The 17,718-nt window shown below is 39.7% G+C and overlaps 2 protein-coding genes and 2 pseudogenes across 3 annotated transcripts; all 4 read left to right on the forward strand.

The window, feature by feature from the left end:
* Positions 1–22: 22 nt before the first annotated feature.
* LOC133720999 (gamma-interferon-responsive lysosomal thiol protein-like) lies at positions 23–1,479 on the forward strand (annotated as a pseudogene).
* A 609-nt stretch (positions 1,480–2,088) lies between these two features.
* On the forward strand, positions 2,089–5,455 carry LOC133720995 (lysine-specific demethylase JMJ26-like; annotated as a pseudogene).
* Positions 5,456–13,317: 7,862 nt separating this feature from the next.
* LOC133720996 (tryptophan synthase alpha chain-like) lies at positions 13,318–14,560 on the forward strand. The gene has a single exon (XM_062147491.1). The coding sequence runs from the start codon at positions 13,402–13,404 to the stop codon at positions 14,377–14,379; it is 978 nt and encodes a 325-aa protein (XP_062003475.1). The 5' UTR covers positions 13,318–13,401; the 3' UTR covers positions 14,380–14,560.
* A 919-nt stretch (positions 14,561–15,479) lies between these two features.
* Positions 15,480–17,111, forward strand: LOC133720997 (gamma-interferon-responsive lysosomal thiol protein-like). Of its 2 annotated transcripts, none has more exons than XM_062147493.1 (5): positions 15,480–15,777; positions 15,882–15,980; positions 16,148–16,300; positions 16,575–16,667; positions 16,752–17,111. In XM_062147493.1, exons 1-5 carry the CDS (start codon positions 15,487–15,489, stop codon positions 16,905–16,907), a joined length of 792 nt encoding a protein of 263 aa, XP_062003477.1. In that variant the 5' UTR covers positions 15,480–15,486; the 3' UTR covers positions 16,908–17,111. The 2 variants fall into 2 exon arrangements, with proteins under 2 accessions (XP_062003477.1, XP_062003478.1); XM_062147494.1 differs by having other exon boundaries at positions 15,882–15,947.
* Positions 17,112–17,718: the final 607 nt, after the last annotated feature.

Raw genomic sequence — 17,718 nt, forward strand, 5'->3', positions numbered from 1 at the left:
GCTCTCTAGGTGATCATAGCTCTAACAAGCCTTTAAGATATGCACACATGGCTGGATGACTTTTTTGCCCAAAATTCTATAACAGGGGGCATTCATTTTATTGCAGAATCTTGTCCAAAGATATGATTATGATCTGGCCATCATTAATATCAGAGTACCAAACCCAACAAAAGAAATTAAAAGAGAAGAGGGAAACTACTTACTACTACATATGTACAACACTTCTGAAACAGATCTGAACTGCAAAAATGGCCTCTGCTCTATTCTTCACTTGTCCGACCTGTTCAATGTTCTTGCTCACTATTCCTTGTTATGTTGCTAATCAGAAAGTTACTCTCTCTATTTACTATGACTCTTTGAGCACATCTTGTGCAACCTTCATCGTCAAGAATCTTGCTAAGATTTTCGATGATGATCTCCATTCTCAATCTCAGACTGGTTCCTTGGGGTGATGCATACGCCAACAAATCGAACAACAGCACCGCTTTCTGTCAGGTTTATATTAATCACTTTTTTTACCAACTTCATTGGTTCAAATTTTCTGCAACATTATTTATGAAATCATTAGTGATGCATCTGTTCTTCCTCCTGTGCAAATTTCACAGCATAGGCCAGATGGGTGTAAGTTGAATTCTCTGGAAGCATGCGCTATCGATGTTATGCATGATGTGGTGAGATAAAATGAGTTCCAAATAAAGGTTATCAATTTATTGAGTTAGAAATGGTTTTGAAATTTGAGTTTGTGATGCAGAACAAGCACTTTGCTTTGATTTACTGCATAGAATTTCTTGCCATAGAGGGAAGGCACAAGGAGTGGGAAACTTGCTTCAGTTCATTGGGACTGCCTAAGAAACCCACTTTGAATTGCTACAACAGTTCAAATGCAACAAAGGTTTCATATTTAATCCTATCTACAAGAATTCATGATGATTAAGTTGTCCATTATGTTTGACATTGCTGGATTAGTGCAGCTTGAACAAAACTATGGCAATGAAACCATGCACCTCAATCCACCTCTAAAGTTTGTACCATGGCTGGTTCTGAACGATCAACCTATTGGAAATGTTGGTCCTCTCTCTCTTTCTCTCAGATCCCTCTTTTCTCCATCTCCCGTTTTTTCTCACACGTGTTTGATCTCTCTCTTTGAATCAAAATTAACTTTTGTCTTAATGAAATGCAGGACTATGAAAATTTTGCTGGCTATGTGTGCAAGGCTTACAAAGGTAACATTGTGCCCATGGCATGTCAATCTGTGCATTTGAAGCAGAAGACAGAATAGACACACTCCACACAAGCAATCAATCAACCAGAATCAAGCCTCAATCCAGGATCATTAATCCAACCAAAGTCGATATCTTTACCAGCAAATCAGATTGCATAACTCCACTAGTTGTGGATCATGAAAAGAAAAAAAAAAAAATCTCGCATTGTATTGCTTGATCATAGTTTTGACTTTCTAGTTTCTCTGTAAATGGTTCTCTCTATATTATTGATTAAGATGTAAATGAGTTTATAATAATGAAAAGTTCTTAGCGATTATAAAGTGTTATATAAGAAAAGAATCTATTGCCTATGGAAATAGTTAATGTGTAATTTATTCCTGGGAGTTGAATCAACCACAATGAACGAGATCCTAACACAATGGTTAAAAAACTAGCATGTTTTAGAGGATTTTGGTTCGATCATATGTTTTTTACTTTTGATAATTTGGTTTCGATGTTTCATTACAAGGAAGATTTGCTAACTATCATTTGGTATAGCAATCTCTCTAACTAAATGTTGATAGAGGGTTCAAATCTGAATCTCACATGAGTCACAACCTCTAAATAAAACAAAATACTAAAAAAAATAAAAATAAATGAATACATATTCATCATTTTGATTTTACCATTTAAGATTGCAACTTCCTCTTTTGTATGTTGAAACTTCAAACACGAAAAAGTGGCTACGGAATACGATCACACCTGATCTCATTTCTCACACCTGATTTTAGCATTATCTATCTACGCTCTACGGAGTTGGTAATCCACCATTTTGTTGTGCACCTGAACAAATAGACGGTGATGAATAGGGTTATTCAATATCCAACCCTTTTCTGTTAGCTTGTACAGCAAGCCAATCCGTCGGAGCACTAGCAACTCTTCTCGAACTCGAGCTACAGTTCTAGGTCCACATTAGGAACTAGCAAGTATCATCGAAATTGTGTAAATTGAGAAAAAGATTCCTTATTCCTAGTTCGAGTACTTATCCTCTTCCCAGAAAAATAAGGATTCCACTCATTCCAGTACTTGGCTTAGGAAAAAGCCAAAAAGAAAACACATGTATAAACTGATCAGTGAGGCTTCTTCATCATCGTCTTCCCCAACAAAAATCCCAAACCGTGGTCACAATTCCATCAAATCACCTTCACAATTTCATGGCGCCACTTTTGAATTTCAAATTTCTTCCTCATAATTTCCGCCATATCTGAAACCCCTTCCGTGATCTAGGTTGCCCAAACACCCCTCTAAACAGAGATCCACACACCCTTTTCTCTCCATCAACGAGTGACGGTCAGGCTTTGATTCTTGCGATGGCGGCGATCTGCAGAGACGGATTGTTCTCTCGGGTTTATTACAGAAAGCGGCGGAGGCAAGAGAGCAGCGGCGGTGTGGTGGAGAAGGGCGGCGAGGGTATTTTGGGAATTGAAGACGAAGAGTCGACTTTGACTCTGGCCGTGATGTTGAAGCGGCTGCGTCGGGAAAAGAAGATGGGGAAGAGTGTTCTGGAGGGCTTAGAGCATAAAGATTTGATCTTTGGTCATCGAATTGAAGGGCAAAAGGGGAAAGGCGAAGAGGGTGAGGAGAAGTCTCAAGGAAATGGGGTTTCTGATGTGGGTTTGGCAGAGAGGAAGTGAATGATGGAATTGAAGAGGGTTTGGTCATGAAGAAGAAGAAATGTGGTAGAAAGGGTATGAAATCTGAGAGGTTTGAAGAAAATGGTGATGTGGGTTTTGGTAAAGAGGGAGTGAGAGATGAAAATGAAGAGGGTTTAGTGAAGACTGAGCAAGTTAATGGGTTGTGGAGAAGAATGGAAGATGGAGCAGAGCAGATGTGTCGACAATGTGTCATCAATGTCAGAGAAATGATAATGGGAGAGTTGTTCGTTGCAGAGGGTGTTCAGAAAGGGGAGAGAGAAAGCGGTATTGTATTCCTTGCATAAAGAAATGGTATGCCAATTCATCAGAGGAGGATTTTGCCGAGGCTTGTCCTGTTTGCCTTGGGAATTGTAATTGCAAAGCGTGCTTGCGTTTGGATGTGCCTCTGAGATGCTTCAAGAATCGAGACTTGGAGATTGGGGAAGACGAGAGGCTAGAGCAGTGTATGTATTTGGTGAATCAGTTGCTTCCTTATTTGAAGAGGATTAATGATGAACAGGTGAGTGAGATGAAGTTTGAGGCTGAGAAGCAAGGGTTGGTGGAGTTTGAGGAGATGGAAATTGAAAAGTCTAATTGCCGTGTTGGTGAGAGGATGTATTGCAACAACTGCAAGACTTCGATTTTCGACTTTCATAGAAGCTGTCCTGGATGCCAATATGATCTGTGTCTTAAGTGTTGCCGGGAAATTCGGGGTGGACAGTTGAAGGGAGGTGGGGAGGAAATGGTTGAGAAATATGGAAATCGGGGATTTGAGTGTTTCGATGGTGAGGGGAAGATTATTCAGAGGAATGGTGTGGGAACTAGGAGGTTGAGGTCTTCTTCTGCTATAAAGTCAGAGTTTGAATGGAAAGCAGATAAAGATGGAAGCATTCGTTGCCCCCCAGAGCACATGGAAGGTTGCGGTAAGTATTGTTTAGAACTTAGATGTTTGTTTCCTGGAAATAAAGTCATGGAATTGGTAGAGAAAGCTGAAAATATAGATGAGAGCTATCAAATTTTACATGTTAGTAGTGAAACTTGTGAAGAAAGTTGTTCATGTATAAACCTGGTGGATGATGTGAAGTATAGAAAAGCAGCTTGTAGAGGTGATTCGAAGGACAACTATTTGTTCTGTCCAAGGGCTGAAAGCATTCAACCCGAGGATTTTGTGCATTTTCAGAGGCATTGGATGAGGTGTGAGGCTGTTATTGTGAGCAATGCGCTTGAAAATGGTTCAGAGTTGAGTTGGGAACCCCTAGTCATGTGGAGGGCTTTTCGTCAAGTTAATAATACTAAGCATGAAAAGGATGTGGAAGTTCAGGCCATTGATTGCTTGGATTGGTGTTTCATCGATGTCAATATGCACAAATTTTTTACTCGATATTCTGAAGGCATGTTTTATACAAAAGACTGCCCTCGGATCCTAAAACTTAAAGACTGGCCGCCCTCCACTGATTTTGATAAACGTCTTCCTCGCCATGGCAAGGAGTTTGTGTGTTGCTTGCCTCTCAAGGAATACACTCATCCAACAGGTAGTATTCTAAACCTTGCTTGCCACTTGCCCAAAAGACATACATTGCATATGGGGTTGCTCAGGAACTTGGACGCGGAGATTGTGACAAAGCTTCACTGTGATATGTCTGATGCAGTTAACATTCTGACCCATGCTACTGAAGTGACCCTTGAACCTAAACATCTTGCTGCTATAGAAGAGTTGAAGAGAAAGCACAGGGAGCAAGACCAAAAGGAGATTTTTGGAAATTTTGGTCAAAGGAGACTCCCTTGCAAGGAAGAAGTTGATGATGCAGGTGAAGGAGGTGCTCTATGAGACATTTTCCGGGTACAGGATGTTCCAAAGCTGGAGCAATACCTAAAGAAGCATTGTAGGGAATTCAGGCACTTCCAGTGTAGGCCATTAAAGCAGGTGGTTCATCCGATACACGATCAGACAATTTATCTGACTGCGGAGCTCAAAAGAAAGCTTAAGGCAGAATATGGGATTGAGCCACGGACATTTATCCAAAAGCTTGGTGATGCGGTGTTCATTCCTGCAGGCTGTCCACATCAGGTGAGAAACTTGAAGTCTTGCATTAAAGTTGCAATGGATTTTGTTTCCCTCGAAACCGTTGTTCAATGCTTTCGGCTGACAGAGGAGTTCCGTACTCTCCCGCCGGTCAGATCATAGAGCAAGCGAGGACAAGTTAGAGGTTAAAAAAATGATTGTTCATGCTGTCTTTGATGCTGTGAAGGAGATTACTAGTGGAAAGGAGAGGCTTAAGGATGTAAAGACTGATGAGAGGCCTATGTGCGAGGCGTAAGGGAAAGCCTATATGTGTCTTTAATAAAATGTAATAGTATCTGAACTTAGCTGATCAGTGTTCTATGGCATTTTTTAAACATGTTAACTGATGGTTTGTCCTCCATGTTCAAGTTTGATTCTTGTTGCTTAAGAGTTTGGAGATAAAGCATTGAAGGTGCATATGGTTAATCTTCAGTACATTTATTTTTTTCAACTCAGTTTATCCTAATAATAATCGCCAATTACATTTGTTATCTCTATTTATACTCATTGTAGTAGTGAGATGATGAACTAACTAATCTGCGTCTTTTCTAGTTTCCCGAGAGAGAACTTTCTCCTCGTTGTTTCTGTAGGCAGGGCATATCTTAAATAAATGTCATTTTGTATAGATCATCTGTTACAAAATTCTTCGAACCTGATTAAGGCTCTAATAACAAAACAGATCCACTATATACTTCTCAAATTAAAGATATATACACAAAGACGTTGCACCTTAGAACTCAATTTGTATCGGATTGACTATACATTTGTTGGTGAAATTCATATCATTTATCATTGGTATGAATTTTCTGGGTAAACTAAGCAGTATATGATTTCTAGACTCTTAGCAGTTGCAACTCACCCACTTAAGCGGAAGCCAAAATTGGATGGTATTAAGCCATTGAGGGAGGCTATATATATAATTTCAGGCGTTATCAGTCCTTTTCGTGTTCAATTGAGAGAAAGTCCATCACATCTGAACACCATTCTAATATTGTAGTTATAGTAGGTGGATGTACATGAAAGTGTTTCCAAAACTTACATAGCTTTGCTCAAGTTTCTTCTCCAAATTGTGAACGTAACCCCGATAGGGTGCATTATGCATATCAAGCAGAGGTATAGACTGACTATGGACTTGCCCAGACTGCAAGTCTGGTGAGTCCATACCTACCGCATTGAAATATTTCCCATATAATTTACTTTCACCCTCCACTTATCAACTAAAACAAATTAATGTATTTAACATATCTATGCATCAGTAATCTCTGATATTCACATTTTGCCAAATGAGAGAGAGATGCAACTTCCACCTTCATGCTTAGCTGGTCCTGAGTCATGCATGAGTCATAATGAAATCAAATATATATGGTCAGTGGCCACATTAGAGCAGCTATATATGAAATATGCACTCTACATGTACAGCAAGAAATGTGTTCAAAGTTCAAACTACTCATAAGCTTTGATCAGTAACTAATGGCTCCTCCCAATTTCTTTTTCTTTGTTGCTCTAATAACTTCATCATTGCCCCCAATAGACATCTATTGCCCCCTCTATTGCCCCCTAATAGAAGGGCAATAGACGTCAATTGCCCTCCAATAGACGTCTATTGCCCCAATAGTCTATTGCCCCCTAATAAACGTCTATTGACCCCCAATAGACAACTATCAGCCATGTATTGCCTCCCAATAGACGTCTATTGTCCCCCAATAGACGTTTAGATTACCGAAATGTAATTAATCTTCCTAAAATTACACAAATAAAACTTTGATTAAAGAAAAAAAACGAGCAGATTACATCAATTCAAAACGTCTATTGCCCCCCAATAGACGTCTATTGGCTCCTTTTTTTTTTTTTTTTTTTTTTTTTTTTTTTTTTTGAGGTAGGGCTAAACGGCTGCCCTTAAGCCATAACCATTAATGAAACCATAGAATACACGGGGGGGACATAATGCCTAAACCCCAACTTACAATAAACCAAAATAGAACATCCCGAAATAATATCAGAAGTCTCAACTAATCTTGTGTATTCTAAAACACACCAATTAGCAAAGAGTGCACGATTGGCTACTCTATTTGCTTTACAAGTTTGGCGACATACCGGAAAGATAATGCTCACGCGGAGCCATAATACTCTAATAAGAACAACTTTCTCACTATGTTGCCATCGGATAATAAGTCCGATGACAATTGGTTTCATCCTGCCACTAGGAGGCTGTGACCATTTGACGATGCAAGGAACTCGCTGCCGTCCTAGGCCAGACACGGCACTCAAAGTGCACCAACCGAGACGACGCCCACCTCGCCCTACTATCCTATAGTAGGAATTTATTAAGGACTCAAAGTCACCTAAAAATAAAAAACAAACAGCAAAAACTGAATAACCGGGCCTAGACAAACCCTGGCCCAAAAACCATGTGGCCCAAGTAGAGATCTGCACGCCGTCAGCCCACGCCGGAAGCAACCTTGCCGTCACTCCTCCACCAGCGCCTCCTCCACTCCCCACCCATGGCAGCTCATCCCCGACGAACCGCAACCACCCAGAAAGCGACGTCAACCCCCACCATCCGCCGAAACCCTGCCACCGGACTATTCTACCGCGATCAGAGATCGGGTCGGGTCTCACCCTCCAAGTCGTCCGCACTGCTCAAACGAACCTTCCCACCGCCGCTTCCTTCGTCGTCCGTACTCGGGGATAGAAGACGCTGCGATCTGGAATTAGATCGCGCATCCCAACCCGGATTCCATCACCCCACAGCCTCTGCTTACCTCATTTCCCCTCGCTTCCAAGCGACGTCGCTTTCAACGTGCAGACCCCTCTCCGGCCATCACCACCGGACACCCAGTCCTCTCTGGCCCGTCCGACGACAACGTCCCAAGGACGCGCCGTCGGACAAGGCATGAATCGTCTTGGAAGAGACCAAACCCTAGGCGGCGTCTATTGGCTCCTAATAGAACTTTCAATTGCCAGAATGGGAACTAATCTCTCTAAATTTAGACAAATAAAACTTTGATTAAAGAAAAAAAAAAAGATTACATCAATCCAAAACGCCTATTGCTCTCCTATAGACGTCTATTGCTCCCCAATAGACCTTTAACAAGCCTTTATTGCCCCAATAGAACTTTTTTTTATTTATTTTTCTTTCATTCTAACCTTCTGCCCAAAAAAAAGAAGAAGAAAGAAATTGACTTGGGTACCCAGAGAAAAGCTCTGGGCACCAAAATGTCGTTCACCTCCGCCACCGACGCACCAGATCAACGTTCTCCTCTGCCACCGGCCTGTGACGAGCGCCGGAGAGCCTGGATTGAGCGCCGGAGGTCGAGCTCGAGCGCCGAATCTCGTCGGAGATGACTGATTTGCAGCGGGCAGCAGTGGAATTGAGGCGAACGCCGGAGATAACGGATCTCTTTCGCCGGAGATCAACGCGATTCCAGCTCGGTCAACGATTCCAGCTCTGCCGGCGCTTTTCTCTTCCATCATCGGATCTGCAGCATCGACTCTGGTTCCGAGTTGTAATTCCAGTTTAGATTCAGGCTCCGGTTGAACATCAAACTCTGGCGTTGGCTCCGATTGAGCGCCGGAGAACCTTGATCTAGCGCCGGAAAGCCTTCATCGACACCGGAGAACCTTGGTCTAGCGCTGGAGAACCTTGATCGAGCTCCGGATAGCCTTCGTCGAGCACCAGAGAGGCTGGATCGAGCGCCGGAGGGCCTACGTCGTACCCCGGAGAGGCTGGGTCCAGAGCGCCTGGGTCAAGCGCCGAATGCCGAAAGGGCTGGAATGTCGCCGGAGCTGGAGGTCAGTTGGGGGGAGAGAGAGAGAGAGGAGAGAGAGAGAGATCGGGGATGAGAAGCTCGAGTGGCAGTATGTAATTTATTAATTAAGCAGAGGGCAGAATAGTCATTTCTCTTTAAATTGGGTTAGTGAGAATAAAAATCTGTTGCTGGGGTAAGTGGGATAACTTTGACTCATTTTGGGGCTTTTGGTCAAGAACCAAAAAAAAAAAACTGGACAGTTTGATACCTGATGTATTAAAGAGGACAGTTTGGTACCTGATGTCTTACTCTGTTAGACCTTGTAGTACTTCTGTCAATATTATAGTTAAAATTAAGGCTATTTTTGTAACTCTAGTTCCAACCTTTTAAAATTAGATTTTTTTGCACTATTCTCTATGAATCCACTGATTTTCCCTCCTCTTCAAAGTAAGGGTTTGATAATAAAGTAGTCGACATGATGAGGTCGGAAGAATTTTCAGGAAATTTTTCAGACACCCGAGCTAATTTATATGATTTTCTGAAGTTTTGGAATTATAGAAAATAATTTAAGGAAAATGGAAATTGTCGTGGTTCAGTCTGGGCCATTCAATTTCTCCACCGCTTAATCTGGACAGTTCAAAATTTATTATGGGGACTATATATAGACCTTCGATCAGATCAACCAGACGGTTCAAGAACTCTCGACCCGTTTCTCGACTCGACGACCCGAAACATTGACCCGGCTGTAACTCCTCCGTCCGGCGGTGATAAGGCAGCGTACCGGAATCCTCTCCTCATGGCCTTGGATCATCCAATCGCTGAACGAGGAGAGTATCCAATCCCGCAATTTTCATGTCTGTGCTAAATCTGTCGAGTGGGTGGAAATGGTGAATTCGAATTTCGCTTGAGTCCCCCGTGTTCATCATTGATACAATTTGTTTGCCCAGATTGAGTTGTACCTGATTGCCCAAGGTAATTCAAATTATTGGAGTGAAATTGCTCAACTGATTATCTCCTTGTCGAAAGTTTGGTTGGGTGTGAACTGATTGGAAACTGATCGAATTAAGAAATGGATATAGAATTGATTGAATTGGTTTGGTGAATACAGATTTGCATGTCACAGAGTGTTTTGTGAAGGTGATAGAGAATTAGTTCAAGTAGTTGTCGAAATGGCATCTGTGCATAAACTAGATGAATGGTTATGGTAGTGAGAATGGAGCTGTTAATGAGAGTGTTTTGGTGATCAATATTGCTATACACTGTAGATACTTTAAACAAAGATGAGAATCGTACTTCATTCCACCTATCTCAATTGCAAGAAGAGATTTGGGTTCTTTGACTTCTTTCTTTCTCGCTCTTCGTTGGTTTTGGATCAGAGTAAGTACTAAATGAAAAAAAAAGTCTGATTTTGAAGGGTTGGAATTGGAATTACAAAAATAACCCTGAAAGTTAGTCACGTGCGCGCCACATGGCTAATTTTAACGACAAATATTAACAGAAGTACTACGAGGTCTAACAGAGTAAGACATTAGGTACCAAACTGTCCTCTAATCAAACTGTCCAATTGGGCATACCTCAGGTACTATAGAATGAATTTACCCTTATATATTTTTAATAACACAAAAAATAGAGACACATGTGATGAAATTAAAAATTTAAGGTCATACATGATTTAAAGTGTAAAAGTAAAAAAATAATAATAAAATATAGACAAAAAATAAATCATGTCAATGTAAAGAGTTTTCTCGATTTTCATTTGTAAGTCTTCTTATCTAGGGATACAAAATACATTATAGTTGGCTAGAATTCCAAACAAAGTCCCAGGCTATTTAATGCGTAATATATATTCATAATGTGACGTATGTTTCAACTCTCGACTTCTAAAGTAAAACGTGCATTACAACAAAGCCATGCTCCTCTGGTACAGGCCCACTACATGTCCTTAATTATCCTAGTACACGCTTTATTGAAAGCAACTCTACGTCTCACGTTGTTTGTTATATTTTGTATTCTTGTACAGTGCTAGTTTAAAATCCAATCCTCAAGTCCTGTTTTGAGCACGTGCATCATGCATGCACAATTTGTGTCGTGCACGAACGTAAGTGTGGACAAATTGAAGTTATGAGATCGAAATATCGCCTAATTCCAGTCAAAAAAAACCATGAACCTATCTCAGCAGGTACAAAATTTTGACGTAATTAATTTGAATTTGAAATTAAAAAAAATTCACATACTCTACAACATAAAAGATTTCGTACCCGTATTTACCATGTGATATCACAATTCACAAGAAGTATTCAGTTGTCTTAAAACCTTAAAAAAGATGCTTTGTTGGAGCTGCAATGATAGTCCAGATGTCATATCTAGTTCGTATTTTCGTAATATAATGCAGTCCCTTGCAGAAGCCTATTGGAGTAACATTTTCTTCACGTTTTTGTTAAGAAAAGAAAGTTTTTGACGTGTAGATTTCGTGTCTGAGGTTTCCTGTTTGACCATTGTGGTCCACTACTTATCAAGAATATGAATGTACGTATGGTTCATATTGCACCATTAACTACACAACTAGCTAGTAACATATATACCAGAGAAGCATCCCAGCTAAACATACATTTTTGCTCAATGGCCATTCCTACTTCTCTTAAACTTGCTACTACTTCAGGCTTTCTTCAACTGAATATAAAGAAACCTCAAAACCCAGTTCATCATCTTCCTTCTCCATACCAAACAACATTAACCTTTCCAATCAAGAAACTACTTGAAGGATTGAGAGAACTTGAAACTTTCACCAAGTCTTTCAAGTCTTCTCTCGATGTATATGTAGTTTAAGTAAGAGATAAAGTTTTCTACCAAGATTACTACATGCAGCTACTGTTGTGTAATTGAATAAAGTGATATCATAATATTTTAAAATAATTAGTCATCATTTTTCTATAATTAAAAGGGTACGAATCATATTTCTAATAAGCAGTGGCGGATCCAGAAATCTTTCTCAAGTAAGGCAAGATTAGGAATAGAATTCTTTATAATTGGTTTTCAAAGAAAAATTTCTTATATTTTAATTGGAGTCATAAACTCTTCAATATGTAGCAATTACATACATGAAAATTGGAGCACAAATAGATATCACTTACTAAAGCAAAATTATGAAAAACAAAAAGAAAAATTATCAAGGGACGAAGAGAGAAGTATAGTTTGTTGTTTATAAAAGTATAAATATTATGTTATCTTAAAAAGAAAAATGTTTATACAAAAAATATTTAAAGAAATACACAATTCTCTAAACCTAGTGTAGAATAGTGATGTTGATGCCAGCACTCGTATGTTATATCTTTGAAAAATATTATCTATACTATATTTAAGAGAAGAGTGCTTGCTCATCATAACTAATTTTTTTTACTTTTATACCCCTGAAATATTAAATAACTTTATATATCTTTCTAATTGTCATAGATAAAAAAGTCAAAACTTAAATAAATAATTAAGAAGAAAGTTTATTATTTTCAGAAACTAACTACCCACTTCTAGACAGGTGACCACCCACTTCTCTACACCCATAGGGTGGGAACAGTTTCTAGTGTTATTTATATTTAATTGTATTTAAACCTAGTTATGACTCTTAGCCCTAATTAAAGATTTCAAACTACCAGGCGACGTATTTATTGGAGAAAAGAAACATAAAGGACATGCAGGGTATTGTCCCCAACCCTCTTGCTCTCTCATTCAGAAAAGAATTCTGCCAAACCCTAAGACCAAAGAGACTTCCATAATTTATCTTAAATTTCGAGGTTAGGCAGTCACCTAAACTCGACCCCCCTGAATCCGCCCCTGTTAATAAGTCTCTTTAAAAATAGGTATATCTTTTTAAGAGATAAGATATAATGTAATTTACGCATGATTTAGAATGTAAAAATCAAGAAAATAAACTAAAATTTACTCAAGAAATAAATCATGTCGATGTAAAGAATTTTTCCAGATTTTATTTACAATTCTTCTTCTTATCTAGATATTACGAAATAGTTCGCTAGAGTCCCCAACAAAGTCCCAGACTATTATATATTCATAATGTGACGTATGTCTGAACTCTCAACTTTGAACTTTCAACTCTCAACTTCTCAGGTAAAACGTGCATTACTTCAAAGCCACTTGGTACAGGCAACAGGCCCACTGCATGTCCTTAATATTCTTAGTACACGCTTTACTGAAAGCAACTATAGGTCTCACGATGTTTGTAGCTAGCCTCTATTATTGCTGACCAACTTCTGATCCCAGTCGCAGTCTTGCTGAACTTGATCTCCTTCTTCCCCTCTTTCCTGGTTTAAGCGGTCAGCAGTGGACTTAGGAAACTGATATTTGTGATGGGATGATTTACCTACCATTTGAAACTCAGCTCCCTAGCTACATATTGGGTACCAATTGGTAGTAAAATTTCTTCACGTTTATGTTGTTAAGAAGCACGTTTATGTTGTTAAGAAGCCCTTGCTTGTAAAATTTCTTCACGTTTATGTTGTTAAGAAAAGGAAGTTTTTGACGCGTAGATTTCAAATGCAATTGAGCTGATGTTTCATGTTTGACCATTCTGGCCCACATATCCAGTATATAAGTGTACGTATGGCTCATCATATCGCACCATTACACAATTAGCTAGTAACATATATACCAGAGAAGCATCCCGGCTTAAACATACATTTTCCTCAATGGCGATTCCTACTTCTCTTAAACTTACTACTACTTCAGGCTTTCTTCAACTGAATACGAAGAAACCTCGATACCCAGTTCATCATCTTCCTTCTCCATCCCAAACAGCATTAACCTTTCCAATCAAGAAACTACTTGAGCTAAATCCAAGGGATACTCTCACCCTCCCTCGTGCCCCTACCGATAGCATCTCACAAACTTTCACAAAATTGAAATCACAAGGGAAAGTAGCATTCATCCCCTACATCACCGCCGGTGATCCAGATCTCTCAACAACCATTCAAGCGTTGAAGGTGCTCGATTCTTGTGGATCCGATGTAATTGAACTAGGCATACCCTACTCCGATCCCTCACTAGACGGTCCGGTCATACGCGCTTCAGCGTCACGGTCCTTGGCAGGAGGGACAAAGTTCAAAAATATCATCTCAATGTTAGAAGATGTTGTTCCCCAACTGTCGTGCCCTATCACTCTATTCTCCTACTATAACCCTATTATCAAGCATGGCATCGAAAACTTCATGTCCATCATTAGCCAAGCCGGCGTCCGTGGGCTTGTGGTTCCGGATGTCCCTTTTGAAAACACACAACGCTTGAGAAATGAAGCGGCGAAGAACAACGTTGAGCTGGTGCTGCTAACCACACCCACTACTACAACATGTCGAATGAAAGACATTGTCCGAGCCTCGGAGGGTTTCGTGTACCTGGTGAGTGCGGTGGGGGTCACCGGGGCTCGTCCACGTGTGAACGAACAAGTTCCGAGTCTCTTGAGGGAGATTAAGGAGGCGACGAACAAGGCAGTGGCTGTTGGGTTCGGATTGTCGAAGCCTGAGCATGTGAAGCAGGTGGCCGACTGGGGGGCAGATGGTGCTATTGTTGGTAGTGCCATTGTGAAGGTATTGGGTGAAGCTAGATCTCCATTGCAAGGGTTGAGAGACCTTGAAGCTTTCGCCAAATCTTTCAAGGCTGCTCTCCTGTAATGATCTATGCAATAGAAGAAGAAAAAAATGTTTTTGGATCATAGATTCTGATATGTACGTTCTGATAGTTTCGCTAAAACGAAATCACTCATTTATGATTCGGGGAGTTACTGTACAGTAATTTACTTATTATTTGGTTGACCAAGTCAAATACATCTTTTGGGGCCATGCCTTTTTATTATCGGAATATGTACTAGAGAATTCTTAAACGTGACTTGATACAACATACAACAATTATTGTTCCTAAACTTATTCGTAACATGGTAGAACTTAATTTTCTGAATTTAGTGTTGGGATCTTATGAACTGGGTTTACTGTTGGGATCTCTTATGAACACGAGTGATTGCAAGCGAAAAATGGATGGGGTTGATCCGTTGTGAGAGGATGTACCTGACTTAATGTGTCATCAGTAGTCATTTTATCGGTTAAGTTTGAGTAAATCATTGTCCATACAAACATATCGCACGCGCCTAGCTAGTTCATTATACATGAGTTCTGATAAGCACTTGCTAATTAAGTGTCTATATATAGTACTGATCTGATGTAAATCATTGCATGCATCTTCATGCACACTGAGTTGCAATGGTCCAATACAGACTTACAGAGTATGTTTTATGCAAACAAAAGACAATGCAATGCTAATTGAGTCTCTAAGAGGATTCTGATTCTTAAATGTAATGAAGACTCAAAAGATAGTGCACAAAGACCATGACTGACATCGATATGCTAGCTATCACTTTATCCCGGCCTCTACAATTAATGGTCTTCTTGGCTAGTTTTCCATCACGATCATGGAGCAATGCAATATCATTATCCCACTCATCGATCTATCACCTTCTTATTATCAACTAATTAAAGCGAATGACTTTAATTAAGAGCATAATATTAGTCATCTCCACGACTCCACACATTTAGCTAAAAGAAGAAGAAATATAGGTAAATATCACTTTCATGCTAGACGTGGTCATAAGTAACTCATACCTCCCAAAATCAAGAAGGCCATTATGGTCAGAGCCCGCATTTTAACATTCGAGCCCAAGAACAGTGCTGGAAGCTATATATATGCATACTTCATGTAGCTTCGGGGTACCACCTAAGCATTCAGTAATGGCTTCTCTTAAGCTCTTGTTTTCCCTTGTTGTTCTCAGTTCCGTGCTGTCCATTCAAGCATCTTATCCTTCTTTTGAAGATAACGGCGTCAATGTCCTTGAATCCAAGAAAGTTAACCTCTCTCTGTATTATGAAACTCTATGCCCATCCTGTGCGAGCTTCATTGTAAATGAACTAGCAGCTAAGTTATTCGATCCCGAAGGGGATCTCATAAGCATTGTCAACCTCAGGCTAGTTCCATATGGAAATGCTCAGGTCAAAGCACCTAACAAGACCATCGTTTGCCAGGTCAATTTCCCTCTCCACCATCTTTATTATATATATATATATATTCTTTTGTGCTTAGAATCTTGGATAATTATCATTCCATTTGCTTCATATATATTCTGCAGCATGGCCCAGACGAATGCTACTTTAACAGTATAGAAGCCTGTGCAATCCACCTCTGGTCAGACGTGGTAAGGCCATCTTTTTTTTACCATAAATCAAAGGTGAATATTGCAACTATCACATTTTTTTTTTTTTTTTGCCAGTACAATAGGTCTTACAAAAACATTATAACAGTAACAATGATAGGATAACTTAAATTGTTCCAGAACAATGTAGATATGGTTTTACTTTATCTTCTTCACATCTTATCTCCTTGTATCTGATGCAGAAGCGGCATTTCAAGTTCATTCGTTGTCTTGAGAGTAAACTTATTGAAGGACTGCACTCCTCGAAAGAATATGCTTGGGAATCTTGTTGTGTAAAACTTAAGATGGATTCGGATCGTTTGGGAAATTGCTACCGCAGTGGATATGAGAAGAAGGTAGCTAGTTCATACTATTTTACAGCACGTACATTAATTGTTGTTTTTCTTCATACATTAATAAGGAGACGGACGGTGGGTTCCCAGAGTGTGGCAAACCCATCTCTTTCGGGATTGAGGGTGGGACTTGTTCCCTACATCGTTTGCCTCCGAGGAGCTAATATCGCATAATCCCTTATTCATTAAAAAAAAAAAAAAAAAAAAAAGAAGTTAAAGCTCATGTCTACATATCTCAATTATAGTGCTAACCATTTACCAAATGAATGGGATGCAGCTTATACTTGAAAATGCTAAAGAAACAGACCACCTTGTTCCGCCTCATGAGTACGTCCCATGGGTGGTTGTTAATGGACAACCGCTGAAGGATGTAAGCGTTTGCTGTCGATCTCTTTGTATTTCTCATTTTCTCTTACAGAGATTATATTATTGAACTCTTTATATATGGATGCAGGATTACCTAAATTTTGTGAGGTACGTCTGCAACGCTTACAAAGACAGTCCGAAACCAAAGGCTTGCGGATCATATCCACACAACATCAATTCAGGTGGAAAGGCAAACTCGAGCCTAGAAGGATGCTATAAAGGTGAAGAACGCGGGGGGAGCTGAAACACTTCAGTCTGATTCAATATGGTTCTGCATCATCCATTAATTTGCTCTGGGGAGCATTGCTGATCTACTAGCATCACAAAATAAAGGACTAGCATGTGTTTAGTGTTCAGAGTTTTAGGAAACAAAAGATTAAAACAGGTACAATTAAAGTACCAAAATCCAAAGAATAAACATTAATGTAAAACAAAAGGAAGCATATGTCTTATAGTCGCATTAGTTCTTCTTCACCAACGAACTTGGTGGTTGTGGTTGTTTCCATGAAGTATGTGGTGCTTCTAAAATATTAGGTACTGAAAGTCGCTCCACCTTTTCATCTTCCATGTTAAAGATAAAAACAGCCGGATCCAAGTTTGTATTAATTCGGAAGTGAGAGCCACTCAAACCATTTAATCGTGAAGTACATACAATTGGCTTTGCATCCAGAGTAGTAGTCTGAGCCATCAACAGAGAATGAAGAATTTTCACATCCCAAGAATACATTTCTATTCTCCAAATTATTTACCTCCAACTCTGACCACTCCCACTCGTGGTCTTTACCAAACGGCACCTCAAATACCCTAAACTTAGTGATTTCAATTGATTCAATTATTGACCTAGATTGTAGGCCCCTGCTGATTCTACCATGTACAATCTCTGACTAGTAGTCTGCCCCATACATATATAGGTACCATTGGTACAAGTTCTGATTCTACCATCGTGTTGTAATTAGTTTTTTTTCTTCTCCAAAAAAAAAAAAAAAAAATTCTGTACCAAAATTTCACACGTGAGAGAGATTTCCCTCCAAAAATTGCCAAGCGTTCACACGCGC

This window comes from Rosa rugosa, chromosome 7 (assembly GCF_958449725.1).
Source record: "Rosa rugosa chromosome 7, drRosRugo1.1, whole genome shotgun sequence".
NCBI classification, from domain to species: Eukaryota; Viridiplantae; Streptophyta; class Magnoliopsida; order Rosales; family Rosaceae; genus Rosa; species Rosa rugosa.

What these genes read in the sequence shown, in the direction of transcription:
- LOC133720996 (XM_062147491.1), top strand. Translation starts at nt 13,402, where the DNA reads ATGGCGATTCCTACTTCTCTTAAACTTACTACTACTTCAGGCTTTCTT.
- LOC133720997 (XM_062147493.1), top strand. Translation starts at nt 15,487, where the DNA reads ATGGCTTCTCTTAAGCTCTTGTTTTCCCTTGTTGTTCTCAGTTCCGTG. An exon ending in ACAAGACCATCGTTTGCCAG is followed by an intron (nt 15,778 to 15,881) that starts GTCAATTTCCCT and finishes TATATTCTGCAG; the next exon opens with CATGGCCCAGACGAATGCTA. An exon ending in ATGGACAACCGCTGAAGGAT is followed by an intron (nt 16,668 to 16,751) that starts GTAAGCGTTTGC and finishes ATATGGATGCAG; the next exon opens with GATTACCTAAATTTTGTGAG.